Below are 13,590 nucleotides of genomic sequence, written 5' to 3' on the forward strand. Positions count from 1 at the left end.
AACAATTACAACAATTTAAAATTCAAGTAACACAATACTCCAGTCAATGCAAATCCAATCAATAAGGAAAGCTTGGAAATTGCTCCACCTGATATAACGAGAGAAAAGAGCATGATCAATGCAAGGCATCCTGTCAAGACCATCATTACCATCGTAAAATCTTTTCGAACCTTGTCATTCCACCGATTCGAAAGAAAATTTAACACCATGATTGGAAATATCAAAACTCCAATAAATCTAATAAATTCATGTGAAACACGTTGACACTGAGTGGCGTATTGAATAGAAGCTTCATCCGATCCATAACTAAATACAAACGATCCAAAATTTAACGTTAAAAACAAACTCAAAATTCCAGGAAAGACCACACACAACACGCTCAACACTGCCAACAAGAGTACACTCACAAATCGAACATGTTCATGAGAAAGTCCTTTTTGTATAATGCTTGTATGATTTTCTTTCACGTGTTGAATCAAAGAATGAATTTGTGTTTTTGTGTCATTGAATAAAGAATTTAATTCCGATAATGAAAATGTGGAAAGAAAGAGAGAAATGAAATCATGATTGGATGATGATCGACTCTCGGTGGTGTTGTGATGACTCGAAGATGACGACATTTTTTTTTGGAATAAATTTTAACGATTTGATTTACAATTTCCAAACAGGGTTCAATGTCAAATTGTCAAACAAACATCAAGCAAATGTCACTGTTTTAATTTTCAAAATTTTGGAAACCTCTTCTACACAGAACCAAACGGAATCGAACCATTTTCCAATCGTTTTGCAATATTCAAATAACTTCCATCATCCAAAGCCACAACTTTTTCCAAATATCCACCCATATGCATATCATTATCATTCGACATGGCCAATAAGGAAGGAGAAGGTAAGAAATTGGAATTCGAAGTCGATGACGAATGATTTTGACTTCCATTCGAAGTCGAATCGGAAGAATCTTCAAAACTGTCATCTGCCATCGAAGAAGATGCTGAACTCGACAAGTGATTCGATCTCGCAACTAGTATCTTCTTTGAAACATTTGCAATTTCCGAAGTCGATGGAAGTCTCAATGCATCATCCAATGCAGTCGTTTCAATCGACAAGGATGGTAATGGAAGACAAGTTGAATCTTTCCTTAATTCACATAAAATTGAACAATTTTCAATGGGTTTGGCAAATGAATCGAGCATGGGAACAGATCGATAACCTTCTCTCAAATGTTTCACATACAAGTAATTTTCACATAAAAATACATCCGAGGACTTTTGTTTGTCATAAATGGAAATTCTAATATAAGCCAATTCTGGACATAAAATGGTGAAATAAAAAACCTTATTGAATGTTGGATTAAATCCATTTCCAAAGACAATATCAGATCGATCCTCAAATAAATCTTGATAAATTCCCAACACTTGAACTCGAATATATGGATTTGAAACTTCTCCTCGAGTCGATGCTGAAGATTTTGGTAAATTTTGAGCACAAATGGTAAACAATGAGTAATAAATAGGTTTGTGTGTACGTGCCGATGGGTACGGTAATCCATCCAATCGTAAAAAATCTGGTTTTAAAATAAATCCACATTTTCCATTTTCCTCAAATTTCACTTCGTTAAATCTCATATGTTCGTCATAGGTTTGATAATTGAGAGCAACGAGTTGACAGCCAGTGACCCATCCTATATTGGGACAATAATTACTTGAATCTACTCGAGTTCCTTTTGGATAAATTCTCAACGATTGATTCTTGTTGTAATTAACAATGGCTTGAAGATCTTTTCGAACTAATTTTTTCAACTTGTCCTCTGAAAATGAATGTTGGTGCCAACACACAGCACTCAATTCACCCTTAAATGAAATTCCACACCATGCAATAATATCGGAGAGACCTTTGGCTACTTTTCGTTTGGTTGTGTTTTTTTTAGTGTCACTCGTGTTGCTGTTGCTGTTGCTGCTGACACTAGTTGTGGAACTTGCAGAAGGAGTAATTGATTTCTTTGGTGGTTGTGGAGATTTTACTGGAGATGGACTACCTCCTACGGCACTACTGGCATCGTCTTCTTCTTCCTCGTCCGAGTCGTTGATAAATTCTTCAGTTCCATTTTCAGTCATTTCTGAATGCTTTTTTCCTTTCAAAATGATTCTTCTCTTCAATTCATTGGGACTTGGTAATTGTTTAATTTCTTGTCCATTCTCAAAAAAAGATTTCAATAGAGTATCTCCGAAAATGTCACACATAATTTTGGCCATCATTTCTTGCTGTGGCTCACTACAGTGAACTTCGAGTGAGAGAATTAACGGATATTCAGAAGCTTCGAATGCATATTGATTAATCATGATAATCACGTCACGAAATAATATTTTGCTTGTTAATGTTCGTCCGTGATAAATAATAGGTTCATTTGGACCATCCCAACAATCCAATTCTACACATCGACAACCTGTGAGGAGAACATTCTTGTATTGTTCAACTGAACTTTCTCCTTTCCATTGTAGACCTGTTAAATACGTATTGTGTGAAGATGAAATGTAGTAATGAGTTAGTGGTTGATTCATGTCTTGAGTGTTTGGTTTTTTAAATTCCAAATCTAGAATGGGATTATCTTCTCCAGAAAGTAAAAATCGAGCAAAGTCGTGAGATCGCAATCCAATTTTGTCATTATAATAAATTGGATTATATTTCTTGATAATATTTTCAGCGTATTCTTGAGTAATGATTTCGTGTTTGCTTTGACTTTGGAGGAAATTGTGAAAATCTTCTAAAAAGAGTAATTGCTGATTTTTTGCAAACTTTCGAAAAAGTAGAGTTTCAATTTCTTCCTTATAAATGAGAGAGTAGTAAAATTCTTCAAATTCATTGAATTCAATGTAACCAGTTCCATCCACATCGGCTTGTTTGTATTTTCTAGTGAAAAAATAAAATTAAAAATTACACAATAGTTATTATTCCATCATTACAACGAATGTGAAAAAGATTGAAACAAAATATATCACGATATTGAAAACGGTGTCACAAAAAATAAACACCTACTGTTTGAGTAATTTCAAAGGAAAATCGATATTAATCCTATTCAACAACTTGGCTAATTCTTTCAAATCCAAATGTCCATCATGATTCACTTGCGTGCCAATCCAACATTTCAAAATTTGCAAACTTGTCGGATCTCTTGCATTCTTGACATCTGCTTGACAGATCAAAAAGTTGAGAATGGAAAGTAAAATGTAAAATTCTCGTTGAGTACCAACCACGACATCCATTCGTTCTTCGATTGCAATGGAAGATTTTTGTGCGAGTTGTGTTTTGCCTGATGAGTAGATCATTGTGAGAGAGTATTCGTTTTCTTTAGAGTCCATGGTTTGGCCAATTTTGGGATGTTCAATTCGGTGAATGTCACGAATGAAAACTGTTCAAAGGTAAATGTCAGTTGTCAAACAAAAATCAAGTTCCACAAATTTGTGTGAAACAAACACGGTCATGATCATGAAATTGTTTCAAAATTTCACAACAATGATTCATTCATCAATACTACTACATACTCAATGCTTTCAATTTTTTCTTTTTCGAATCTTTAATCTCAATATATGCTTCATTTTCATCCAAAATCCAACAATACTCCTTATACTTGTCTTGTTTTTTAAACGGAAATGAAAAACGAGAATGTTCCGGTGTCAAACTATTCGTTGTGGTCATCATCATCGTCGTTGTTGTTGTCGTTGACGTTGTCGTCGATTGTGAAAACGTCGATGTCGATCCCGATAACGCCGAATTTGAAAATAAATGTTTCGTTGGTGATGATCCCAAAGAGGATGACGATGAAACATTTTCTACCTTTCCTAACCGAATACATTTTAATTTCTTTCCAACTTTTAACTCTTGCATGGTTTTATGAATGAGATTGGTATCGGTCAATACATTTTGTAATGAAAATAATTGAAAAACGTCTTGAGAAGCAATATCGAGTTGGCCATGGAGATGAATTTTGTGAGAGAGGCCGAGAGAGGAATGTCGTGATGATTGTGAGGAATTGAGTGGACTCAGGGTTGCGAATGTGTAAACTTCGTTTGGACATTTTTTGCTCATGACGATAACAGTTGACATGTGGAGGAAAAGATAGTTGCTTTTTGTTTGAAAAAGGCAAAGATAGGGGACATCGGATCGACCAAACAAAATTTGTGAAATTCACAGTATGGATGGTCTCACACACAAATAGACTCATTATTCAGCAGTGGTGGGATGTCACCAGAGTCTTCAATAGTTCATTCAAGGAATGTTCATTTAATATTAATCTGTTACTGACTCAATTTCAGAGCTTGGACCAATCGATTGAGAGCTCCTTCTGATGGTAAATTACTGAATGATGACTTGTAGAATGCATGCAATTGATAGTCCACATTTTTCATCTTGATCACAATGGATTTTTGATAATAAATGGTTAAAGTATCGTTATTGGGTTGAGATGGAGAACTCGAGTTGTTGTTGCTGTTGCTTTCAACATTGGGTGTCTTTGATTTCAGTCGTACTGCAAATATAATTCCATATGCCTCTTCGAAATTGTCTTGTGACACCATGGAAGAGCTTGTAATAGCTTTTCGACGTTCCTTAATAAAGGGAGGCTCAAAAGATATTTCATTCTCAGGTACTGCTTCACATTGTTCTCCGGTCGTATATGCATTGAGTGCATCTTCATTCAGCGTACCGAGATCAAAGAGGTTGGTCGAAAAAGGTTCCTTAATGATGTCAACGCTGTCAAAATCTGGTATTTCTTTCAGTTTCTCAAGAATGAAATGAATTCTGTCTAATACAGTCATATTTGCAAGGAATGGTTGTAATTGAATATTGTCCGTGCATGAAAGTTTGGAATTACATTGAAATGGAGACACCAGTGTGACTATGTGATCTTTGGAGAACGTTCTCCAGCCTAGAGGAACTGCTCCACACCAAATCTTTGGCCGATCTAACTCTTTGGCATAAAGGGTTGGTTGCAGAGTAACTCTTTCCAACAATTTTTCTAAAATAGCTTTGTTATGGCCTCCACAATTAGTCACATATTGAAACACATAGGTAATTCCAATATTTGACTGGATACAAATAACGTCTTGAAGAAACACTTTCTTGTAGAGAGAATAGTAGCATGAAAATCGGAAACCTTCCCATTTTGAGAGCATTCTAAATTTGTGTAGTGGGATCACCACTTCAAAATTGGGTCGTTTTTCACAATTTTTCAACATATCTTCCATGACATTAATTGAATTTTGCTCATAGACGTAATAAATATTGATGCTATCGGTGAATATTTCTTCGTTCAAAAATTGAGTTGGGGAAATGAGAATTAACTTGTCAGGCTTTGGAAGTATGTGCCACTTCTTTGGTACAAACAGAGAAATCATCTTTAACACTTCACATTGATTCAAAATCCGTTCATGAATTTTCAGTTGCATTTCAGGTGTGATTTGTTTCTTTCGGAAGAGTGGATCGTCATCATCGTCCTCATCATCGCTCGTTTCCTGATTTTTGGCATCTTCTTGATGTTGGATGTGAGAAATGGCATCGCTCCAACTCGAAAAGCCATGAGCCGAGTCGTCATCGCCATTTCTTTTGTAGTACTTGTCGGTCCAATCAACTCTAATGTCCAAATGTAAGATTGGGCATGTATCAGGTACGATATCTCCTGGTGACAAGAGATCGGTTTTGCCACTTGCTAACACTTCACCAGGTTTTCTCATTTTCAATGAAACTTTTTCATCCTTGCTCAAGTACGATAATTCTGACAATTTTAACTCGGCTTGCGCAATGACAGTATCTTTTCTGTAACGATTTTGATTCATGACTTTAAACGTGACAACTGAACCGCTATCAATGGGCTGATTCAAAACTTCTCCACTCTGTGACGAATTGATTGCATTGGAAAATAAACTTGATGGAACATATTTAGATAAATAGGGAAGAGAGCTCTTGGAATTTAACAAGGGAAACTCCATACACGTATTCCAAATTGGGAAAATGTCGTTTTGAACTACTTTTGTTTTTTGTTCAAACACAAAAACATTACCGTCATCGGATGTTGGTGAGTTGGTGCTACTTGCACCACTGGTATTGTCACTTCCATTCACAGAAGGGCTTGTCAATATACTGTTGCTTGGGAGATTTGAAGCCACTTTTCCATACTGAACTACAATGTAAGGATTATAAATTGAAAATTTGGATGCCTTTTCAATGTAACTATTGTAGCTTCCGGGACTTGATGAACTGTTCGATACGGATGTAAATGCACTGAAAACATTCAGACCATAAGGCGTCGTGGTAGAGGTCGTGTTGTTATTGCTAGGAGTGGAAGATCCATTATTATTATTGACGGATGGTGTTGACGTTGTGGAATTTGATGAGCTACTCGAGTTGACAGGATATGTATTCAAATAATCAACTCTTGAAATTCTCAAATAAATTATTGGACCATTATAATGGTGGAGAGACACTGCAGAAGGAATGGTTGCAACATTATTTTGAGCGAAAATGTCACTTGTATTGACCGTAGTGCCTGTGCTTCCAAAAGAATGATGAGAAGTTGGATTGGTGGTCGATGATGGTGTCATTGAGTTGGGTGATGTCGAAAACGATGGAGACTTTCTTCGTGAGGTCACATTATCACTCATCGTTGATCCATTCGATTGTTTGACAACCGTAACTGAAGATGATCCTGTTGTATTAAATGTATTTGTGAAGGGATTTTGGTTGGATGTTGTATGTCCAACAGATTTTCTTTTTTGCTCATGAGAGGTGTTTGTTGTTGAAGATGGCGACGACGATGATGGTACTTGAGAAGTAGTACTGCTACTCGGTATATTTTGATTGTTGGGAGTGGGTGGCAGTGGACGAGGAGGACGATGATTGTTATGATGATTGTTGTGATTGGAAAGTGTCATGTTGTCCGAGCGAGACTGCTGTCAATAATAAATTAAAAGAGATTTAACTTGTTGAAATGTATATATAAACAAATGTACGGCTGATGATGATGATGATTGCAACAACCACCAAATGAACGATCGTGTTGCGATTTTATGGTGTCGTACTAAAAGCTGTCGCTCTCTCTGACCAGAAAAGAAATTTCAATGCCAATAAGACACAAATGCAGGGGAGAAAATCGTTGGTTGCTTTTTTTTTGTGATAGTTGTTTACTTTTCCTTTCAAAGGCTTTCATAGAGAAGAACAAGTACTGGTTGTCGTCCCAAAATAATAATGCTTTTGGAAAGAAGATACCTCTCTCTCTCTTTCCTAACGATCATCATTCCAGTTTTGAGCTTGTTCTGTTCCAATACAATCCTCCTGCGATGAGGAATGGATGGAAATCCACTCTGCATGTCACTTGGTTCCAATCATCACTGAAGGTCGGTCATCCAAAATAAAAATATGAGCAACCAAACGAGAAGAAAGATCGGGAGCGAGAGTGCATCGCTGGTATCACTCACAAAGGAATACTTTCGGAAGGTATTTTCGGGAGAGTGGTTGAAACCTGATCATTCCAAATTGGCGCTCTTAACTCCACAGGAACGTTTGCAACAGAGAGAATTTTTGAGAAAGAGAATTAAATTCATGATTTGGGGTTTGATGGGAATGGTGGCTTTCGGAGTGCCCTTGTTTAAGAGATGTAAGTGGAAGGTGTTGTTATTGGAAAATAGTGCTGATGTGGTTGTTCACAACATGATGCAATTGAAATTTTGCACAAATTATTGGTCGTCATTTGAAACGATTCATTTCAATATTCGGAATAATATTATTTAATAATTATTATGTGAACAATGACATCACCGGGCATACGTATGAAATGGGAATTTATTATGCATTTTATTATGAATCTCGGCATGACACTTCTCCTAGATTTCGGATCCAATGAAGATGTATGTACAATTATTTTCAAATTTTCGCATGTCAAGAAATTAATATTGATTACATCGAAATGCTATTTGATGATTGCATGCATTTAATGGTCGCACCTTACATATATTAGAGACTCAAATATAAAACAGCAACAGTTCTCTCGAATGACACTCGTGAGGTTGAACAGCTGAAAGCAGAAATTGAAGGTTTAAAACAGCAATTGAATGATAAGAAGGATGTTGTTGACGAGTAATCTGAATATTCTCAATATGCACAATTTTGTAGCTGTTCCCTTCTCTGGAATTGTTTTGGTGTTTTGAACAAGATTACCATTCACATTGAATTGAGGATTGACGTCTTTCAATTTATTTATTGCCACCATTCATTTCCATACCTGTTGACTTCAATCGTATTCTTACTTGGTGTAATTGATGAAATTTTCGAATTTAACAAGTTGTATTCACGTCGACAAGCACACACATTTATTGATTTTATCCCAAAGAACAATGTTTAACACTTTCAAAATAGGTCTCGAGCGCATGATACAAAACTCTGCAGTTCAGTTGCAACAACACTAAAAAATGAGCGCGACCAACGACGAAATGAATGATCACAATTCCTCCGCCGTTGCTAATTGTTCAGCACTTGGAGATGTTCTCTCTGCATCTTCATACATCATCACCACCACGACAACAACATCACCAACGTCATCTTCACTTCTCCATGGAACAACAAGTGTGTTTCCGAATGATGATACTTTGGGTATTATTGGTAAAGATGATGATCGTGAACCGCAACAAATTAGGAAGAACAGGTCTAGAGCGAACAATAACAGCCTCATACACAACTCGGAGTTTACTACTACTACAGCACAACATCATACAAGAACCAACTCGAGAGCCATCAACCAACTTAGCCTCTCCATGGATCTCGATCCCAACCTCTTTTTGAATTATTCTCCTCGTTCTTCACCGAGTAGAACTTCTTCTCCATCAACTACTACTAATTCTTCAGGTAACATGAGTATTCAAAACATTTTGGATGATGTGCTAACATTGGATTCGGCCGAGTCATCAACGCCTCCAACCATTGGTGTACCCTTCAATGATCATCATTCACAACAACTTTCAAGCACAAAACGTTTCTCTTCAACCACGACTCCTCTGCTTTCACAACCATCCCCAACTCGCACATCAAGTTTATTTGTCACCACTCCAAATGAAAATGCATTCATATCAACGACATCATCCACGCTACCTGTTGCTCATCAGCACACCCCTTCCAGCAGTTCATCCTCATCCTCTTCCTTTCACACCACAGAATTTGGCCTTTCGCCGTCTGACACTCCTTCTATTACTTGCATTCCAAATCATCACTTAAAATCTACCCCAGCTCTCCCGCGACACAATGAATCACTACTGACGTCAAACACAAACAAAACTCATCAAAATTATATGTCATGGTTTTTTGACAAACTAGCCATGTATACTGTAACATTATTTTCGCTGTTACTTTCCCCAAAAATCGTAACTTTACTCGGGGAAGATTCATCACAAGACTGCAACACCCCTTTATCGCCAGATGTGCACTCACAAAAACGAAGACAAAGTCTGCAAGATGACGAGTCGCTTATTATCAAATTCAAGTCAAGGCATGAAGAACTCGCAAAGAATAATCCAAAATTAATGATTGGTATTGCAATTCTGTTGATATTTATGACCTACTTTTTTATTAATCCAACAACGCACAGTTATTTCATATTTTGGCTTGGATTCATAGTGGAAATGAGCATGAACATTACTGTGGACCACATATTATGTACAACCAATTCTCGATCCATATTCAAACTTGAACTAATTAACATGTGTCGAATGTTTTTCGCATTTGTTGCTCGATTGCTTGTTCAACTTTATTATGGTCCCTTTTTCCCATTTTGGATTTTACAAACATTCCCAATCATAATTGTTGTAAATATTTTTTACTATAGAAGAGAATTTTCAATTATCAACACGATCATCAACATGGTGGGCACGTGTTTTGCAATGCATGTTGCTGCATTATGGGAGTTTGAAAGGACCAAAGATGAATTCGTACTTTATGCTACCAAAACTAAGATACTAGAGACTATTGGGTTGCAGTTTATAATATTTGTAATATCTTATCAGGTAAGTATCAAAGTGGGACGAGGCCGAGTGGCTTATTTAGTGCCCTTTTGACATAAAATTATAGTTTTCATACATGATGGAAAGACAAGGAGACGAGAACACAAAAAAACAATTCGAAATTCTCAAACAACAAATCATGAACACCTCAAAAACAAAATTTATTGGAAACTTGTCTCATGAAGCCAGAAACCCACTTCAAGGCATTCTTTTATCTGTGCAGTTATTGCAGAACGAAATCAATTCTACTGATAATCAACAACAAGTATTCAGCCAAGCTTTGAAAGAAACTCTTGATGATATTTACTACAATGCTACATTACTACTTCATATTTTCTCAACATCTTTGCAAATGAGCAATTTAGAACTAGGATCGATAAAGCTCAATGAGAACAAATTCAGCCTACTTGAATGTATTGAGAATATGATTTCAGTGTTTGGTAGAGCTGCAGATGAAAAAGGAATTTCCATAGGATCTTGCTATAATTTTAATTCCTTGTCAAAGTACAACTTCCTTGGAGATCAAACACGAGTGTCTCAAATTTTGGTGAATATTGTTTCTAACGCACTCAAATTTACTGAAAAAGGTTTTGTTTTTCTTTCATGTGACACGTGCACAAAGAGTGAGCTGAAGCAACTCAAAATGAGAGAGGATCCTCAGTACACGTATATCAAGATTGTTTGCGAGGATACAGGCATTGGAATGTCACACGCAACTCAGCAGAACCTTTTCAAGAAGCCCTTTTATCGAATCGATTCAGATACAGTGAGTTCAGCAATTCAGGGCAGCGTTGCAAATTTTAACCCCATCTTTGAACAGTATTTTGTCAAATCATTGTCAAACAATTCTGATCTTGTTATTGATGACAAATCATCCAGTGAACATGACGGCTCAACCAGTAGAGGATTTGGAATCAGCATTACAAAAAGCTTGGTAGATTTGATGGGTGGCAAAATACTTGTTTCTTCCGAGTTGGGTCGTGGTACCAAAGTGACAGTAATTTTACCTCTAAAGAATTTACCATTGTCAGAACAAGTAGATTTGATCACTTCTGATTTCGAATACAAATCAGAAAATAGAAGTATCAGTGCGTGCTCCAAAGAGTTACACGAGGCGGTGCATTATTGCATTCCTGATTTTTACCTGATAGATTCCAATCCATTGACACCACTCGTGTTGAAACCTTATTTATCATTCATATTTCCAAGTTCAAAATTTGTAATTACTGACAAGGTCAGTGAAATCAAGATCTCCCAAGAACAAAAACTTTCGATCGTTATCTATAATCAAGCCGTGTGTGATTCACGAGCGTTTGAATCAATTGCCAAAGACTGCGTTTTAATTCCAATGAACAATAGAGGACAGTACACGGAGCATCGATACTTGTCACGACCAATCCGATTTAAGGACTTGCTAGAAGTTCTCTTATTCTATGTGAAAAGCCGACCTATCGAGTTACCTTTGATGAGCAGTGACGAGAAAAGCTCTAGTTCAAACCAAATCGATGATAACACTTCTACAACACAAAAAGCTGCTCTTGTCGTTGAAGATAATGATATTAATAGAAAAGTATTAGCCAAGATGTTACGAGGTATTGGATTTGAGATTGTTGATTGCTGTGAAAATGGATTGGATGGAGTTGAAAAGTTCAAACAAAAACAAAATCAATATGGAATTATTTTAATGGATTTACTCATGCCAGTAATGGATGGAAAAGAAGCATGTAGTATGATTTCCCAACTTCAAAAAGATTCTTCTACGAAAACCCCTGTAGTTGCAGTGACAGCCAATATTTGGGAAACTAAGGAACGACTGTTGGCTCAAGGCTTTAGTGACGTGCTTTACAAGCCAATTACGCTCAAAAATTTAAAGACACGTCTTTCAGAAATTGTCAATTAACAGCATGAATGCTTTCATAAACGATAATTATATTGCTACGTCATCATCAACAATAAAATCACACAAGTTTATATTTTTTTTTCTTTCGTTTCCTGAAACATTTGTTCCATAAATGCGTTACATTCATTCATTAGTGTGGCGCAGTCGATAAAACTGAGAGCATCAGTTTTAGAACTACTTGGGTTAGCACTGTGTGAATCCATTAAACTGATATTCAAGCAAGATTCCATATGATCTGTACAAAAGACAGCAGAAACAGGAATAAACAAGTCTTGCCATGGCTGGATGCATTGATCTGAATTTTGTTTGTGAAAAAGACATTCGATTACAGTTTCATATTCTTCTTCATAAAATGTTTGCATGAGTGTGGATAATCTAGAAATGTTTTTGTGATATGCAAATGTATAACAAAAATTCCCAATTATTCAATATTATGAAAATTCCAACCAATTCACCATTGTGCTTACCTATTTTTGTTCTTCCTTTTCGAGATTCTCTTGTCAAACTTCAAAGTGTGAAATCCAATACCTTCGAGCGAATTGTCATCTTCAGTATTGTCATCTTTAGAGATTGAGGGTGGAGATAATTCCTTAATTTTTTTCATAATGGCAAACTCTTTGGCAAACACTGAATACATGGAATCTTTCTTATGCCATTCTTTAAATGCTTCTGAAAATCTTTTAAATTTTCGAATCGTTTCCCAATCCGTTCGAAAACAACCTAAAATCTTGGCATGAATTTGTTTAAACAATAACGGCGAAGGTTTCTGACTATTCGATGCTGGAATAGCTGCCACGAGAGCATTATGTATTTCCTCAGGTGATGGCAAACAAAAAGCACTTTTCGAACTTGATTCCATCATGCTTGTCATGTCCCGTGTCTCTTCAGCTGGTGTTCTTACAGAGCTCGATAATGCCATCTTGGAGATGATGCTTTGAGTTTCCTCTACATCTCGCTTACTTTTCAAATTTTCACTCTTCTCTTCAAAATCATCTTGATCATTAAATTCATGAACATTAAATAATTCCGAAAGCTCACAAGCTTTTCTCATGGCTAATAAAACATCATCCGGAACTTTGGATTGAGATATTAATGTTGAATTTAAATACTTGTTGTTGCATTGATAGACTGATGAGAGATAGGAAATGAGAAGCTTTTTTGACGAGTAATCTCTTTCCATCAGCGTCATGTTTCAAACCTTATTTTGTGTGTAAGAAATGTGTTTACGGGATGAGAGTATTGTTAGTAATTATTATTAAAAAATTGTAACAGTTAGATGAAATTTTCAAATTCCGATAATCGGAATTGATGATATGAAATCAATTGAAAATAATTCAAACAATAGAGCCAATACAATATTTAGTTTCTAATAATTGTAGGAGTGTTTAGGTTTAAATAATTATCAAACAACACGATCGTTTGCGTGTGTGGTACAAATTTTTCCAAATTTTTTTTAAATTGATTGAATCGCGCGGAGTTATCGGAACTTTAACTCTTTTGATTGGAGTATTACATAATGACGTTAGGCCACTCAATAAAAAACATGGCTATTTTGACATCACCAGCTCAAACAACCCTGTGGTTTTAAAAATGTTTTTTCTTGCTAATTACCGTCACCTGTCATTAAAGGTTGATCATCAATCATCACAACAC

At 36.1% G+C, this 13,590-nt stretch overlaps 6 protein-coding genes across 6 annotated transcripts; 2 read left to right on the plus strand and 4 right to left on the minus strand.

Annotated features, from left to right (window-relative positions):
* Positions 1–5: 5 nt before the first annotated feature.
* Positions 6–620, minus strand: C9374_005633 (uncharacterized protein; the record flags this gene model as incomplete). The annotated part of the gene is made up of 1 exon (XM_044695405.1): positions 6–620. The coding sequence occupies one exon, from the start codon at positions 618–620 to the stop codon at positions 6–8; it is 615 nt and encodes a 204-aa protein (XP_044548110.1).
* Positions 621–743: 123 nt separating this feature from the next.
* Positions 744–4,083, minus strand: C9374_005634 (uncharacterized protein; the record flags this gene model as incomplete). The annotated part of the gene is made up of 3 exons (XM_044695406.1): positions 744–2,907; positions 3,034–3,406; positions 3,540–4,083. The coding sequence occupies 3 exons, from the start codon at positions 4,081–4,083 to the stop codon at positions 744–746; spliced, it is 3,081 nt and encodes a 1,026-aa protein (XP_044548111.1).
* A 209-nt stretch (positions 4,084–4,292) lies between these two features.
* Positions 4,293–6,923, minus strand: C9374_005635 (uncharacterized protein; the record flags this gene model as incomplete). Its single annotated transcript, XM_044695407.1, has 1 exon — positions 4,293–6,923. One exon carries the CDS (start codon positions 6,921–6,923, stop codon positions 4,293–4,295), a length of 2,631 nt encoding a protein of 876 aa, XP_044548112.1.
* A 484-nt stretch (positions 6,924–7,407) lies between these two features.
* C9374_005636 (uncharacterized protein) lies at positions 7,408–8,128 on the plus strand (the record flags this gene model as incomplete). The annotated part of the gene is made up of 3 exons (XM_044695408.1): positions 7,408–7,645; positions 7,876–7,895; positions 8,006–8,128. The coding sequence occupies 3 exons, from the start codon at positions 7,408–7,410 to the stop codon at positions 8,126–8,128; spliced, it is 381 nt and encodes a 126-aa protein (XP_044548113.1).
* Positions 8,129–8,456: 328 nt separating this feature from the next.
* On the plus strand, positions 8,457–11,937 carry C9374_005637 (uncharacterized protein; the record flags this gene model as incomplete). Its single annotated transcript, XM_044695409.1, has 2 exons — positions 8,457–10,040; positions 10,105–11,937. The coding sequence occupies 2 exons, from the start codon at positions 8,457–8,459 to the stop codon at positions 11,935–11,937; spliced, it is 3,417 nt and encodes a 1,138-aa protein (XP_044548114.1).
* A 68-nt stretch (positions 11,938–12,005) lies between these two features.
* C9374_005638 (uncharacterized protein) lies at positions 12,006–13,117 on the minus strand (the record flags this gene model as incomplete). The annotated part of the gene is made up of 2 exons (XM_044695410.1): positions 12,006–12,312; positions 12,405–13,117. The coding sequence occupies 2 exons, from the start codon at positions 13,115–13,117 to the stop codon at positions 12,006–12,008; spliced, it is 1,020 nt and encodes a 339-aa protein (XP_044548115.1).
* Between the last annotated feature and the right edge of the window lie 473 nt (positions 13,118–13,590).

This window comes from Naegleria lovaniensis (genome assembly GCF_003324165.1).
Source record: "Naegleria lovaniensis strain ATCC 30569 chromosome Unknown tig024, whole genome shotgun sequence".
Classification (NCBI taxonomy): Eukaryota; Heterolobosea; class Eutetramitea; order Acrasida; family Naegleriidae; genus Naegleria; species Naegleria lovaniensis.